A 13492-nucleotide genomic window follows, 5' to 3' on the forward strand; every position below is an offset into this window, starting at 1 on the left:
GCCACCATTAGAACAAGATGCAAAGGAAGTCCAGCATGAGAGTTGAGGAAGGGTGACGCACTGTGAATCAACAAAGTCCATAAAATTCAAATCCAGCATTGGCCACAAGACGGTGATGGTGATATATATCTACAAGTATCAGCTTGCAAACTGCAAAGGCAAGATTATGTAAAGTTGTCTCGCATGGCATGGTGCCACCTAGTGGCGACAGACACAGACGCTTGTTTGACTGAAATAACAGATGAGTGGCAACATCACAACCAAGCAATATGTGTAGGTCATTGTATTTGTTCATTCCGAAATAATGCTCTTCTGCTAGTTAGCAGTGCAGACTCTGCTCAAGACGTTTATGTGGTGCGTTGAGATGGGATCACGTTAGAACGGATTGCCAGGCACCTTACCATAAAGCTGTGGTCTTGTTCCTTCAAGGTGTCCGTCATTGCAGTTTCCAGCTGACTGCAGAGGCTCTGGGACTCGATCAGTAGGTCGTCACTGAGTGAGACAGATTAATAGACGAGTTGTGTTATTAGCTTGGCATAAACCCAGACAGTAGTCAGTAATGCTAACACAAAAAGAAGCGATGTCGAACAAACTCACATAAATCACCACTTGCAGCAACATTCATGGGCTGTGTAGCTGCACACAGGCCCACCAATGTGTTCCAAAGATATTCCAACTGCAAATAGTATTTGCATGTATTAAGATGGCGAGAGCTATGAACAATAGCAAATATAGAAGCTGGGCAATCAATCCCATGTCAGGCTGCCTTATAATAGTACAGCAGTATAAGTGGCAGATATGTTAATTGGATGAAGTAGGGAGGCAATGGGACAGCACAGGCAAGTTTAGCTAAACCGCAAAAAAAAAAACTCCATTAACAGTGTAATTAAATGCCTACACAGTAGATACATCTATGCACATAAGCTATCTTTGTACATTTATTCAGGCCTGCAACTATCCAGTCTAATCAAATTGTTATGTGCTTTCTTCAATTCGGATGTGTTAAGTGCCTTCTATGGATCCAGTGATGGTAAACGGTGACAAGAGATACATAATGATTGTGTGGGGCCAGGCCTTTAGCTACCACTGATAAATGGTGCTTGGTCTCTTGCATGGGCAATAACTCAAGCAAAAAACTTAATCCAGGGTTTAACAAGTCATCTCAAACCAGCATTGCAGTCAGACTAGGATATTTCCATTTTTGGAAATGATGGGGTTGTGTCAGATCCTGTGTAACAAGAGCTCCAATCATTAACAGTTGCCTTCAACTTGGTATTGCAGGGTTATGCGAAGTACAGGCACTTGCCAACTGGATGGGCGAGGAAACAGCAGCCCAACAAGATTGCAGACAATTAGATGCAGAGCAGCATCACTCAGGGTACATCACTCCCACCCTACACAAAAGGCCCTGGCTGCTATTAAGAGGGACTGCGTATATTCAAAGTGGTTTATAGAGTCCAGCAGGATTCAGGCCAGAATACACTAGTGAGCGATTGGTACCCATTTAAATCTCTTAAAAGGAACTGTCGAGAGTCTGGATCTTTCAGCAGTTGGGTGTCTGGTGCTTTTGCCACTTTCTCCGCTATCTTGAACAACTTCTGTAAAGTAGTGCACGTTTAAACTAAGTGTTAGCAGAGCGGTCATGTGTTTATATAAATGGTTACACTGACTGGTGTGAAATTCAATTCACTAATTGGATATATGATATGATATTTTACTTGTATTGTGCTCATACACAAGTGTTTCAGAGCGCGACTAGGCAAGGGAGAGGAACAGGGGAGAACACAACACAACAACGATCCTACTAAGCCCAGTGACATTGAGAATGCACCAGGAAAGGGAAAAGGGAAAAAGTGCATGGAAGGGGGAGAGTGGAAAGTGTGGAGCAGAGGAGCGTAGATAAATAATGATAAATAAAAATAAATAGAAAAAGGAGGCAATAAACAGTGGTAGTGCAGCCAGCAAGTTCTGTGTTTAAGGCAGCAGACTGGGTAAGTCTGATAAATGCAGAAAAAAAAAGAAAAATGGGGGGGGGGGGGGCTGTATGCGTACAGATACAGTCCCCAGTGCAAGGCGTGGCCAGGAAGGTGGCAGGGTGAGCGGGCCCAAGGGACAGAGGGTGGCCAGGTGCACAGTGCCAAGAGAGAGCAGATCAGCAGGGGAGAAGGAGAGCGAAGGCAGAAGCAAAGAGGAAGGTCTTGAGGTGCTTCCAGAGCCCAACATGGTTCTCCTCAAGTTTTAGAGTGGCAGGGAGGCTGTTCCAGAGGGAGGCCCCAGCCGAAGATGGAGATCTATCCCCAGCTTGTTTCTTTGAAAAACGATTAACCCGGAGGGAGTACGAGGTAGAGGAGCGAAGAGCTCGAGAAGGAACAAGTTACTTACCTGTAACTGTTGTTCTCCAGCATGGGTCTGACATGGATTCACATGCTCATGAATATACCCCGTCGTCAGGCCGGGAAGCCTCGGTAAAGAAAAAATCAGTATCAGTTTCGTTTCTGATCTGTCTTTCTCAGTAGTAACCAATCACTGGTCTCTGGGTCATACTGCCCCCAGCCAATGACTGCCCTCTCCCTAAGCCCCGCCTCTGGCAGCCATCCTCAGATTTGGTAGCAGGTAAAGTGGAAGAATGACTAAGTGAAGAGCCGCAGAGGGCTAGGAGGGAGGGTTAGCATGTGAATCCATGCTAGACCCATGCTGGAGAACAACAGTTACAGGTAAGTAACTTGTTCCTTCTCCAGCATGGGGTCTGGCATGGATTCACATGCTCATGAATATAAGAATACATAGCAGTACACACACGCACAACCACGGGAGGTGGCAAAGGCTCAACATTAAGCATTACATCAAAACTCAACATTAAGCATTTCTTACCTCCTCACCAGGCTCACCTTAGGCGAACAGGTTGCGCAGCACTGCTTGGCCGACCTTGGACTCCTCCCTGGAATCCTGGTCGACACAGTAGAATGTCGTGAAGGTGTGTGTCGACCTCCACGTAGCAGCCCTGCAGATGTCCAGCAGGGGCACACCAGACAAGAACGCTGTGCAATAGCTCTGGTCGAATGGGCTCTCGGACGGTCGGGCAACGGTTGGGTTTGCCAACCGATGACAGTGCATAACAGTGCATGATGCAACCGGAGAGCCATCTGGAAATGGAAGCCTTCGAGAGAGCCTTCCCTTGGTTCACAGGTCCAAAGTTCACAAACAGCTGTGATGTCCTCCGAAAACTCTTTGTTCGGTCCTCGTAAAACTTCAGCGCTCTAGCTACATCCAGCGAGTGCAAAGTCCTCTCGGCCGGCGACAAAGGTGACGGGGAAAAAGACAGGTAACACCAAGGGCTCGTTGAGATGGAAGTCCGACGGCACCTTGGGCATGAAGGAGGGGTGCGTCCTCAGCACTACCCTCGTATCGTGAAAGGTCAGGTATGGAGGCTTGCAGGATAGCACCTGGATCTCTCCCACGCGTCGTGCGGAGGTAATGGCCAACAGGAACGCTGTTTTCCACGACAGAAACTTCAATGGGGCCGAATGCAACGGCTCGAATGGCGGACCCATGAGCCTGGTCAGCACCACATTGAGCTCCCACACCGGGGCTGGTGCCTTCACCGGTGGGAATGATCGAAACAGTCCTTTCATAAATTCCTTAACCAGGCGATGAGACCACAGGGATGACCGCCCTGTAGTCCTGGTGTATCGGGAAATCGCTGCCAGGTGTATCTTGATTGAAGCGTGAGATAGTCCAGCTTTGGCTAGCGAGAGTAGGTACGGCAATACTTGAGGGGCTGTAATCCGCAGAGGGTTAATCTTCTGTGCCCGGCACCAGATAGAGAAACTCTTCCACTTATGTCCGTAGCACTTGAGAGTTGAGGACGCCCTGACCTTTGCAAGAACCTCTCTGCAGTCGGCCGGGATATCGTATCCTCTAAACTCTAGTGCTGCAGGAGCCAGGCCTGCATGTTCAGAGACTCTGGGTTGTGATGAAGAATGGCGGCTCCTTCTCTGGAGAGAAGATCTGCGTCCGTCGACAGCTTGAAGGTCCGGGAACCAGATCTGTCTCGGCCACGCCGAGGATCATCTTCAACTGGACTTCTTGAGCTGGTTGATGAGTCGGAGCAGCAATGGCAACGGAGGGAATGCATATAGGAACAGGCCGTCCCAGGGGAAAGAGAAAGCTTCGCCCATGCTGCACGGCTGGGGAAACCTGCTGGCGAACCTCTGGCACTTGGAGTTCGTCGCCGTCGCGAACAGGTCGATCTGGGGTTTGCCCCATCGCTGAAAGAGTCGGTCCACTTGGTCCTGGCGTAGTTACCACTTGTGGCACGAGCGCAGCTCTCTGCTGAGTGAGTCGGCGATGGTGTTTTGTATCCCTGCCAGATGAAACGGCACCAGAAACATCCCTTGAGCAACGGCCCAATGCCACAGATCCTGGGCTTCCTTGGATAGGGCTGGGGACCTGGTTCCGCCCTGCTTCCGGATGTAAAACATTGTGGTGGTGTTGTCGGTGAAGATCCTCACTACCTTGCCCTTGAGGGACGGGAAAAAGGACCTGAGGGCCCACAACACTACCCGGAGCTCCAGGATGTTGATGTGGAGTGGCTTCTCCTCCGGGAGCCAACAGCCTCTCGCGTGAAGATCTCCGGTGTGCGCTCCCCACCCCTCCAGGGAGGCATCCGTCGTCACAGTCACCTGGTGGGCGGGGGGTCTGAAAATCTGTTCCTGCCGCCAGAGGAGTGCGGGTGCCCCACCACCGGATCGCTCGACGGAAGGTCTTGTTGAGAGGGATCATGTCTTCGAAGCTGCCCATTGCTTGTATCCAGCGGGCGTCGAGTAACTCCTGTAGAGGGCGCATCCGAAGCCTGCACAGGCGCACGAGATATATGCAAGAGGACATCATCCCGAGGAGGGACTTGATGGACCTCACCTTGGCCACGTCGTGGCCAGCAGACGCTGCACCTTGCCTAGGATGGCTTTTGTCCTTTCCTCCGACTGTGCGGCCAGACGCGCCATTATGTCGAGCATGGCTCCCAGAAACAGTGCGACTTGTGAGGGGACCAGGTGGGACTTGGGGAAGTTGATGGAGAACCCCAGGTCTGCGAGTAGCTGGACGGTCTTCGCTGTGTGTTCCACGGTGAGCTCCCTTGTCGTTGCACGGATGAGCCAATCGTCCAGGTAGGGGTAGATGTGGATCCCCTGTAGGCGCAGCCACGCTGCCATTGGAGCAAGGCACTTGGTGAAAACCCTGGGTGCCGATTTCAGTCTGAATGGGAGGGCCTTGAACTGGTAGTGCCGCCCTTGGACCACGAACCTGAGGAACTTTGTGTCCTTTTAAAATGGGGATGTGAAAGTATGCATCCTCCAAATCCAACGACGACAGGAAATCGCCCTCCTCCAGCTGTCCCAGCACGTGCTGGAGGGTGACCCTCCGGAACTTCTGTGCCTTGATGTCCTTGTTCAGTCGTCGCAGGTCCAGGATGGGTCGCCATCCTCCTATCTTCTTTGTCACAATGAAGTACCTTGAGTATACTCCGGAGCCCCGGAGCCTCTTCGGGACGAGCTCGATGGCACCTTTTTTGAGCATCGCCCTTACCTCCAATAGCAGTTGAGGGAGGTGATTTTCCTTCCTGACCACGGGTGGAATGCGGGGGCACTTTTTTAGAAATTCGAGGGCGTGCCCCTGGTCCAGGGCATCCAGCACCCAACGGTCGGTGGAGATGGACTCCCACACCCTGACGAACTTCGCCAGCCGGCCTCCCACCGGGGTGCCTTCGGTGGGGGCCCGACACCACGGTCGGTTCAATCTTGCTTGGAGGACGCCTTGCCGCCTTGGCCTCCCTGGCGATGACGGCGGGGTCCACCCGACTTGCCTCGTCCTCTATAGGCTTCCTGCGACGAGGCGCGGGCCGCTTAGCAGTACTTAGAGGAGCCACCGCCGAATCCCTTGGAGGCACCCTGCTTGGCTCCAGTGCTCCGAAAGACGGCCTTCGTTGTCGGAGAATGCCTAGGGCCTTAGCTGTCTCCGTGTCCACCTTGATGGCTTGGAGGGACTCATCCACTGTTTTCCCAAACAGATTGTTCCCGTCGAACGGCATGTCCAAAACCTTGGTAATGCACACCCCAGCACTGATGCACGAGCACAACACAAAAGCAGCACTCCCAGCTCTGTGTAAATCAATGAACTTCTGGGCGACACTCCCCCTGTCAATGATGGGACGGGCCTCGATAGTCAAGATGATTGTACTACCAAGGTTCTTGTACGGGTTCCAGAATGTGCATTACTATATTAACAAACCCTTCTTCCGACTGCTTGAGATGTTAATAAAAGAGTTCCTATGGGGGAAAAACAGACACAGACTAGCGCTGTCGACGTTAGCCCTACCACACAGCCAGGGAGGAATCCAACTTCCGAATCTTGAAAAATATTACCTCGCAGCCCAGCTAAGCTTTGTGACAAAATGGCTAGCCGATGAGCCCACATCTGAAACGTCCATGCTGCAAGCAATGATCCTTCCGTACCAACTGAAAGAACTGGTCTGGACACCCTCACAACTATTGGGAAATGTACCCCCCCTAGGCGCCCTGGGGAAAAAGATATGGTACAGAACGAAAATGCTCACCCACTCACGGAACACCTATGCACCAGAGGTACCACTGCTCGCAGACCTTTGCAAAACGGCCACAGACCTGAAACAAATCGGATTATGGGAAAGAGAAGGGGTCTACACCTGGGGAGACCTCTACGAAGAGGGCACCTTCAAAGTGTTTGCCTCACTACAAGAAATAGACGGCATCCACACAGGCCAGTTCCTATGGTATCAAAGGGTTCGTACTACAGCACGATGCAAATGGGATACGTGGCCTGAAGAACCAGACTCGGACCCATTTTTAACGATTCTATATAACCTGGGGGAGGGCAGCAGACCAATATCTCAAATATATGGCCATTTGAGTGACATACCCAACCTCGGAGCATGGAAATGAAAAACAAATGGGAAAGGGACATAGGCAGAGAAATGACAGAGGGGGAGTGGAGCAGAGCGCTCACATTTCCCAAAGAAGTCTCAAGAAACCACAGATTCAGACAGATACAGCTGAACGTACTGCACCGAACTTACCTGACCCCACACAGAATAGCCAAATTTAATAAGCAAGCTCAGCTGAACTGCACCTGGTGTATGGGGGATGAGGCCGGCCTGATACATATGCTGTGTGAATGCCCCAAAACAAGGTCGCTGTGGGGCAAAGTAAAACAGACGTGCAAGAAGGCAGGCATGACCATATATAAATGGACACCAGAGGAGTACCTATTAGAAACTTACCCCAGATTGGCCAATCTTAAGCACACGGTACGACTCATGGACTTGGCATGCATACTGGCCAAAAGAACCATTGCCATGTCCCGGAAAAAACCAGCGGGACCACAATACAAAGTCAAGATGATTGTACTACCAAGGTTCTTGTACGGGTTCCAGAATGTGCATTACTATATTAACAAACCTTTCTTCCGACTGCTTGAGACGTTAATAAAAGAGCTCCTATGGGGGAAAAACAGACACAGACTAGCGCTGTCGACGTTAGCCCTACCACACAGCCAGGGAGTAATCCAACTTCCGAATCTGGAAAAATATTACCTCGCAGCCCAGCTAAGCTTTGTGACAAAATGGCTAGCCGATGAGCCCACATCTGAAATGCCCCTGCTGCAAGCAATGATCCTTCCGTACCAACTGAAAGAACTGGTCTGGACCCCCTTACAACTATTGGGAAATGTACCCCCCCCTAGCCGCCCTGGGGAAAAAGATATGGTACAGAACGAAAATGCTGGCCCTCTGAGGACACCACCTCTCCCCCTTTAAACCGTCTGACTACCACCCCCCACCCCCTCCTGAGACAAGAGACACAGAACTGTAAGAACAGAACATGGAGACAGTTGTTGTTGTTTATAATAATGTTTAATGTGAAGTTAAAATGCATTGCGATCATATATGTGCACAGCACTTTTGAATGTCATGTAACTGAGATCACTGAAAAATGCCAATAAACAAATTTAAAAATAAAATGTCCAAAACCTTCGCTTGTACATCCTGGCGGAAATCCGTCGCCTTGAGCCACCCTCGTCGTCTAAGGCAAACGCCGTTGCCTAGCTGACGGAAACCGGTGTTGGCAATGTCCGTTGCCACAGTTATGGCGTGGTCCGACGCCACTTCGCCTTCTTGCAAGATCTTCAGGTACTCGGGCCTCTTTTCGTCTGGTAGGAAGTCCAACAGGGCGGCAATCTTGTACCATAACTCCCTGTCGTAGCGGGCCACGATCGCAAGGGCGTTGGTCGCCTTAATCGTTGTTGCCGCCGACGAGATAACTCGTCGTCCCATTGCGTCCAGCTTCTTTCCATCGCCATCCGGCGCGGAAGTTGACGTTGAGGCTGATGCCCCCTCCGCTTTCTTCTTGGCCCCCCGCTGAGACGACCGAGTCAGGGGTCGGTTGTGCCCTAAGGCACAAAGGGTCCGCGTCGGGAACCCGGTACTTCTTCTCGTACCGATCCCTCTTAGCAGGCGTCGTAGACAGGTTCTTGAGAAGAGTGAGACCCTTGTCCCAGATGTCATCCAGCAGAGGCACAGCGAGGACCGTTTTCCTCTTGGCCTAGCGCCGTTGGTAAAGGAAACCTTCCTCCTTCTTCTCTCCGGGGCAGCACTGAAAAAGCTCAGATGCCCTGGCGATCATTGCATGGAAAGATCCGATCTCGTTGGGCGGGTCCCATCGTCACCGCTGTCGTCGTCGGTACCCGTCATGGCCGTGTCCGTTTCGGTGTCATCCCCAGGGACGGGGCACGTGGGCAAAGGTTGAGTAGGCCGCGAGGGCTGAAAAGGCAGGCCTGGATGGATCCGTCTTCTCTTGTTTGGGGGGCTTCCCGCCGGGCCTGGCTCTGGCTCCTCCGTCGAGCCTGGTTCCGGTTCCTCCGTCGGTGGTAAGGGCAATCTCGTCCTTATCTCCGAACATAAGGATTGTATTGCCAACAAAATGGCCGCAGAGTTGTCCTGCTGCTCTGGAAGCAACAGGTGACTAGGACCCTCGCCGCCGTCGCTCCCGTCGTCACCTTCATCGGAATCCCTCCCTTGGGAACGGGCCTCTTCGACGCCCTCGTCGAGGCCCTCTAAGACTTCTACCAGCTCCTCCTCGGATGCTGTGCCCGTGTCCACAATGGCCACCGCCCCCCACCCCTCTTTCTGCCAGATCTTCACGGGGGTCTTTTTGATGGGTCTGAAAGAGGCTTCCCTCCGCGGAGGCAGGGAGACTCTGGGCCCCGAGGTCACCTCCACTGGTGTAGCCTCCAGAGGCTGCGCCAGTGCGACACAACTTCCTCGATAGAGGCTTTGGCCGGGTGAATCAAGGCCTTTGCCACCTTATGTGGGCCTGTGGCCTTCCCCTTGGGGTGAGGGTCACCGCCTTGCTCGACTGGGGCCTCTTCAGAAGCTTTGCCGGGTTCTCGGCCTTCCTCTTCCCTGAGCCAGAGCGTTGGCTCGTGGTTGATGGTGATGGAGAGGATGCGCCCTGCCTGGCAGCCGAGGAGCCCAAGCGTTCGGCGCTTCCGGTGCCCGCTGACTTGCGGTGCTTTGCCTTCTGTTGGGCCCCCATCACCGGGGCGCCCTCACAGGACTTAGAAGACCGCTCGGACTTCTTCTTCTTCTCACCTGACGGGCTCTTTCCTTCCAGCGAGTTGGAGAGATGAAGGTGTCGGTCCTTGATGGTGTCACGCTCACCTGATTCCCACGGAGGCGCAGGTCCGGCTTCGAGTGCTGATGCTTCTTCAATGGTGAAGCGTAGGACTCTGAAGATGGACGGGAAGGGGCCCTCTACTCTGACTTCTCTGGCTCGCAGGAATATTCCCCTGTGCGTGAAAAGGGAGTATTACCTACTGACGGAATAATGCTCAAGCCTCCCACTCCCTTCCAACCCTCCACGATACCCTTCCACGATTCCCGTGAAGTCTCACCTTAGGGTCTGGAAGGATGAGTTCTCCATCCTGCTTCTGATGCAGGGGCGCGTTGAAACCCAGTTACTTCACTGGATTGAGGTTTGATGGGAGTTCAAAATAAGCTTGACTATTCAGGTAAGGCGCTGTAAGAGTTCTGTTGCAAGTTCAAAAGTTCAAGCTTAATAATAATGTTCATTGTCTTATTGCAGCAAGCGCTAATGCTTATGTCTTTTTCCCCATACGGGCCGGGGTCCGGAATGCCAGGAAGCGGCAGGACCCGAAATGAAATGGGAATGACCCAACAGGTAAGTCTTAGAAGGAAACTGAGCTTTTCCTATTCCCTTCCTTCTCTCACCTTGTTTTCTTGTCTTTTTCTCTGTAGGCTCTGGGAAGTGGGTGCGGATACGGATGATCGCTGCTGAAGATGGAGGTGCCCAGGAAAGGTGAGTGAAATGCAGCACTGCAGCGATCGAAGCTAAATGCTTTTAAAATGATGTCTTCCCTTTCAGGATCGTCGGTGTGATGTCTCCGTGATGCAGCTTTAGCAGGTAAGGTCTTCTTTCTCACCAATTCTCTCTTATCTCCCCCCTTGCAGGTGACCCAGGATGCTGACAGGCGTGGCTGAAGTCCAGAAGCAGGAGCTGACACGGTGAGCGTCCAGCTGCGAGGAGCAGAACAACGCGAAGCGTGAGTTGCTGATCGGGCGTGGTTTAAATAGCTTTGGAAGAAGTTCCAGGTATGTATCCTTCCACCGATCAGGTATGTATCCTCCCCGACCACTCCCAGGCGGAAAGTAGTCCCACAGGTAAAGTAGTTCCATTCAGGCCTCAAGAGGGCCTGGATGTAGCAGCATGGTCTGCCTCAGGTAAGTGCACATTAAAACACTTGAACACATGTCTTGCTTTATGAGCCTGGCGCCTAAGGCGCCAGGACTGTGTCCAAAGGGCCCCAGCTTGGGCCCGCTGGCACTTCCCTGGGGGGAATGATGCCTGCCTCTGGGGTTGCTGGGTCGGACCTGGCTCCTTGGAGGTAGGCATCATGACAGTTGGTCCATTTCGACATGTTCCTGCAAAACGCACAGTCCTTCTCCACGTGCGTTTTGTCCTCATGAAGGCAGTAGATACATTTCGAGTGCTCGTCCTCCTTGAACACATTCTGCAGCTGGCATCCAGGGCAAACCCTGAACAGCTTTCCGGGAGTCGAGCTTTCTTTCTAATGGGCCATGTTCGGGTAGGCCACAGAAACTCCTGGACTCCTCCAAGAAGCGTAACTCGACGAAATCGTCACCCGTGAGGGCCGTAGAAAAATCCAACACGGATCCCCATTAATCGGATGTAGAGACGGTGGAGCTTGAGGCACTATTTGATCGAAAAATGAGAAATTCTCTTTGAAAAAAAGCACGAAAACGCAGCAAAAGCTTGACAGCTTAACACGAGGACTCCCAACACTTGAGCGTGCAGTAAAAATCTGAGGATGGCTGCCAGAGGCGGGGCTTAGGGAGAGGGCAGTCATTGGCTGGGGGCAGTATGACCCAGAGACCAGTGATTGGTTACTACTGAGAAAGACAGATCAGAAATGAAACTGATACTGATTTTTTCTTTACCGAGGATTCCCGGCCTGACGACGGGGAATATTCATGAGCATGTAAATCCATGCCAGACCCCATGCTGGAGAAGGGAGGTATTTGCGGAGGGATGGCTGAAGGTATTGTGGCCCCAGAAATCCTTGTGGACAATGCAGAGGGTTTTGAATTTAATCTGTGCATCCAATGGGAGCCAATGGAGAGATTTCAGAGCTGGAGAGATACGATCCTAGGGTTTGAAGCCAAAGACAAGTCTCGCAGTCCGGTTCTGGATAAGTTGTAGAGGGCGGAGTGTAGAGGCAGGTAGATTTAGAAAGAGGCTGTTACAATAGTCCAACCTAGAGAGAACCAGAGCTTGGGAGACAGTGAGCTTCTGATGGAAGGAGAGGGAAGGAGGAGTACCTCTGAGGAGATGCAGTAGGAAGTTTGACTTTTTAGAGACCTCGTAGATATGGGCCGAGAAGGAAAGTGTGGAGTCAAAGATGACCAAGGTACTTAGCCTCACAGGTAGGGGTAGGAGGAGGGCAAAGGGACGCCAGCCAGAGAGTGAGGGAAAAGGATGGAGATGGTGTGCCGATGAGGAGTATCTCCATCTTGCTGGCATTCAGACAAAGATCATTGGCGGCACACCAATCTTGAATGGCAGTTAGGCGGTCAGAGATGAGAGAGGGAGATGAGGTATCTGAGGGCAGCCGGAAAATAAGTTGAATGTCATCAGCATAGCACTGGAAATGTGAGCAGAAAATGGCAATGCAGTGAGCGAGAGTTGCCAGGTATTGGTTGAAGAGCCAGGGTGAGAGGTTAGACCCCTGGGGAACCCCACACGTAGAGAGGAAGATAGATGATAGGAAGGACCCCAGTTGGGCCTGGGAGGGTCGATCAGAGAGGAAAGAGGTCAGCCAGAGCCTGATCAGTGATACCCAAGTTATCACAGAGACGGTTGAGCAGGATGGTGTGGTTGACTGTGTCGAAGGCGGAAGAGAGATCAAGAAGGATGAGGACAGAGGGAATGGTAGAGTCCAGATTGGAGAGCAGATCTTCAAGGATATTCAGGAGAGCAGTTTCAGTGCTTCTGGCCACTGTGAAGCCAGACTTGTGGTCATGGAGACAACCAACAGAATCGGAATGGAGGTTAAGCTGAGAGAAGGCCAGCTTTTCCAGGAGTTTGCCTGGAAAGGAAGTAATGGAAATTGGGTGATAGTTAGCCAGACAGGAGGGATCAGCTGTGGGTTTCTTGAGAAGAGGATGCACAAGGGAGTACTTCAGAGAGTAGGGGAAGGATCCTGAGGCAAAGGAGTGGTTGCAAAAATCAGCAAAGGCCAGAGCGAGGGTGTCAATGTGGTCCTTGACGGTTTTGGAGAAACAGGGATGAACCTGTTTTGAGAAGGCTTTCATAGATCGGACTTGTCTAGCGACCTCGTCAGGGGAGAACATAGGAAAGGAATAGAAGGACTGTGGGGTGGTGTTTAAAGGAGGGTCTGCAAGCACAGACTGAGAGGGAATAGGAGGGACAGGGGAGGAGAGGGTGGACAGGATGTCCTGGGTTTTAGAGATAAAGTGTGAGGCAAGGGCATTGCAGAGAGCCTGGGAGGCAAGAGGAGGGGTAGAGACTGCAGCAGGGTTGGCAAGCTCCTTGCAGATTCTAAAGAGTTTGGCCGAGTTGTTGGATGTCGCAGAGACACAGGCTTGAATGTGGGCTCTCTTCTTAGTGCGGACAGAGTTGGTATTGCCTTTGGAGCAGGCGACAGGCCAGTTTGTCAGAGGATGAGCAAGAAGCCCTCATTTCCTCTCAGCCGCCCTACACTTACGTTTAAGTGTAGCTAGGTCGGAGTCATACCAGGAATTGCACTTGGCTTTGGACTTCAAGCGGATCCTCATGACATTGGCAAGAGCATCAAGAGTATCAGAGATAGAAGAGTAGAGAAGGGAAAGGGTTGTATCGGGGTG

General features: G+C 51.9%; 1 protein-coding gene across 1 annotated transcript in view; it reads right to left on the minus strand.

The window, feature by feature from the left end:
- The window catches only part of IKBKB (inhibitor of nuclear factor kappa B kinase subunit beta), a 1202582-nt gene that overhangs the window by 39799 nt on the left and 1149291 nt on the right, over positions 1–13492 (minus strand). Inside the window, exon 21 of the mRNA XM_069617660.1 lies at positions 402–492. Coding sequence (XP_069473761.1) covers positions 402–492 — 91 coding nt within the window. The remainder of the gene's footprint in view (positions 1–401; positions 493–13492) is intronic.

Source organism: Ambystoma mexicanum, chromosome 10, assembly GCF_040938575.1.
Source record: "Ambystoma mexicanum isolate Mex_15411 chromosome 10, UKY_AmexF1_1, whole genome shotgun sequence".
Classification (NCBI taxonomy): Eukaryota; Metazoa; Chordata; class Amphibia; order Caudata; family Ambystomatidae; genus Ambystoma; species Ambystoma mexicanum.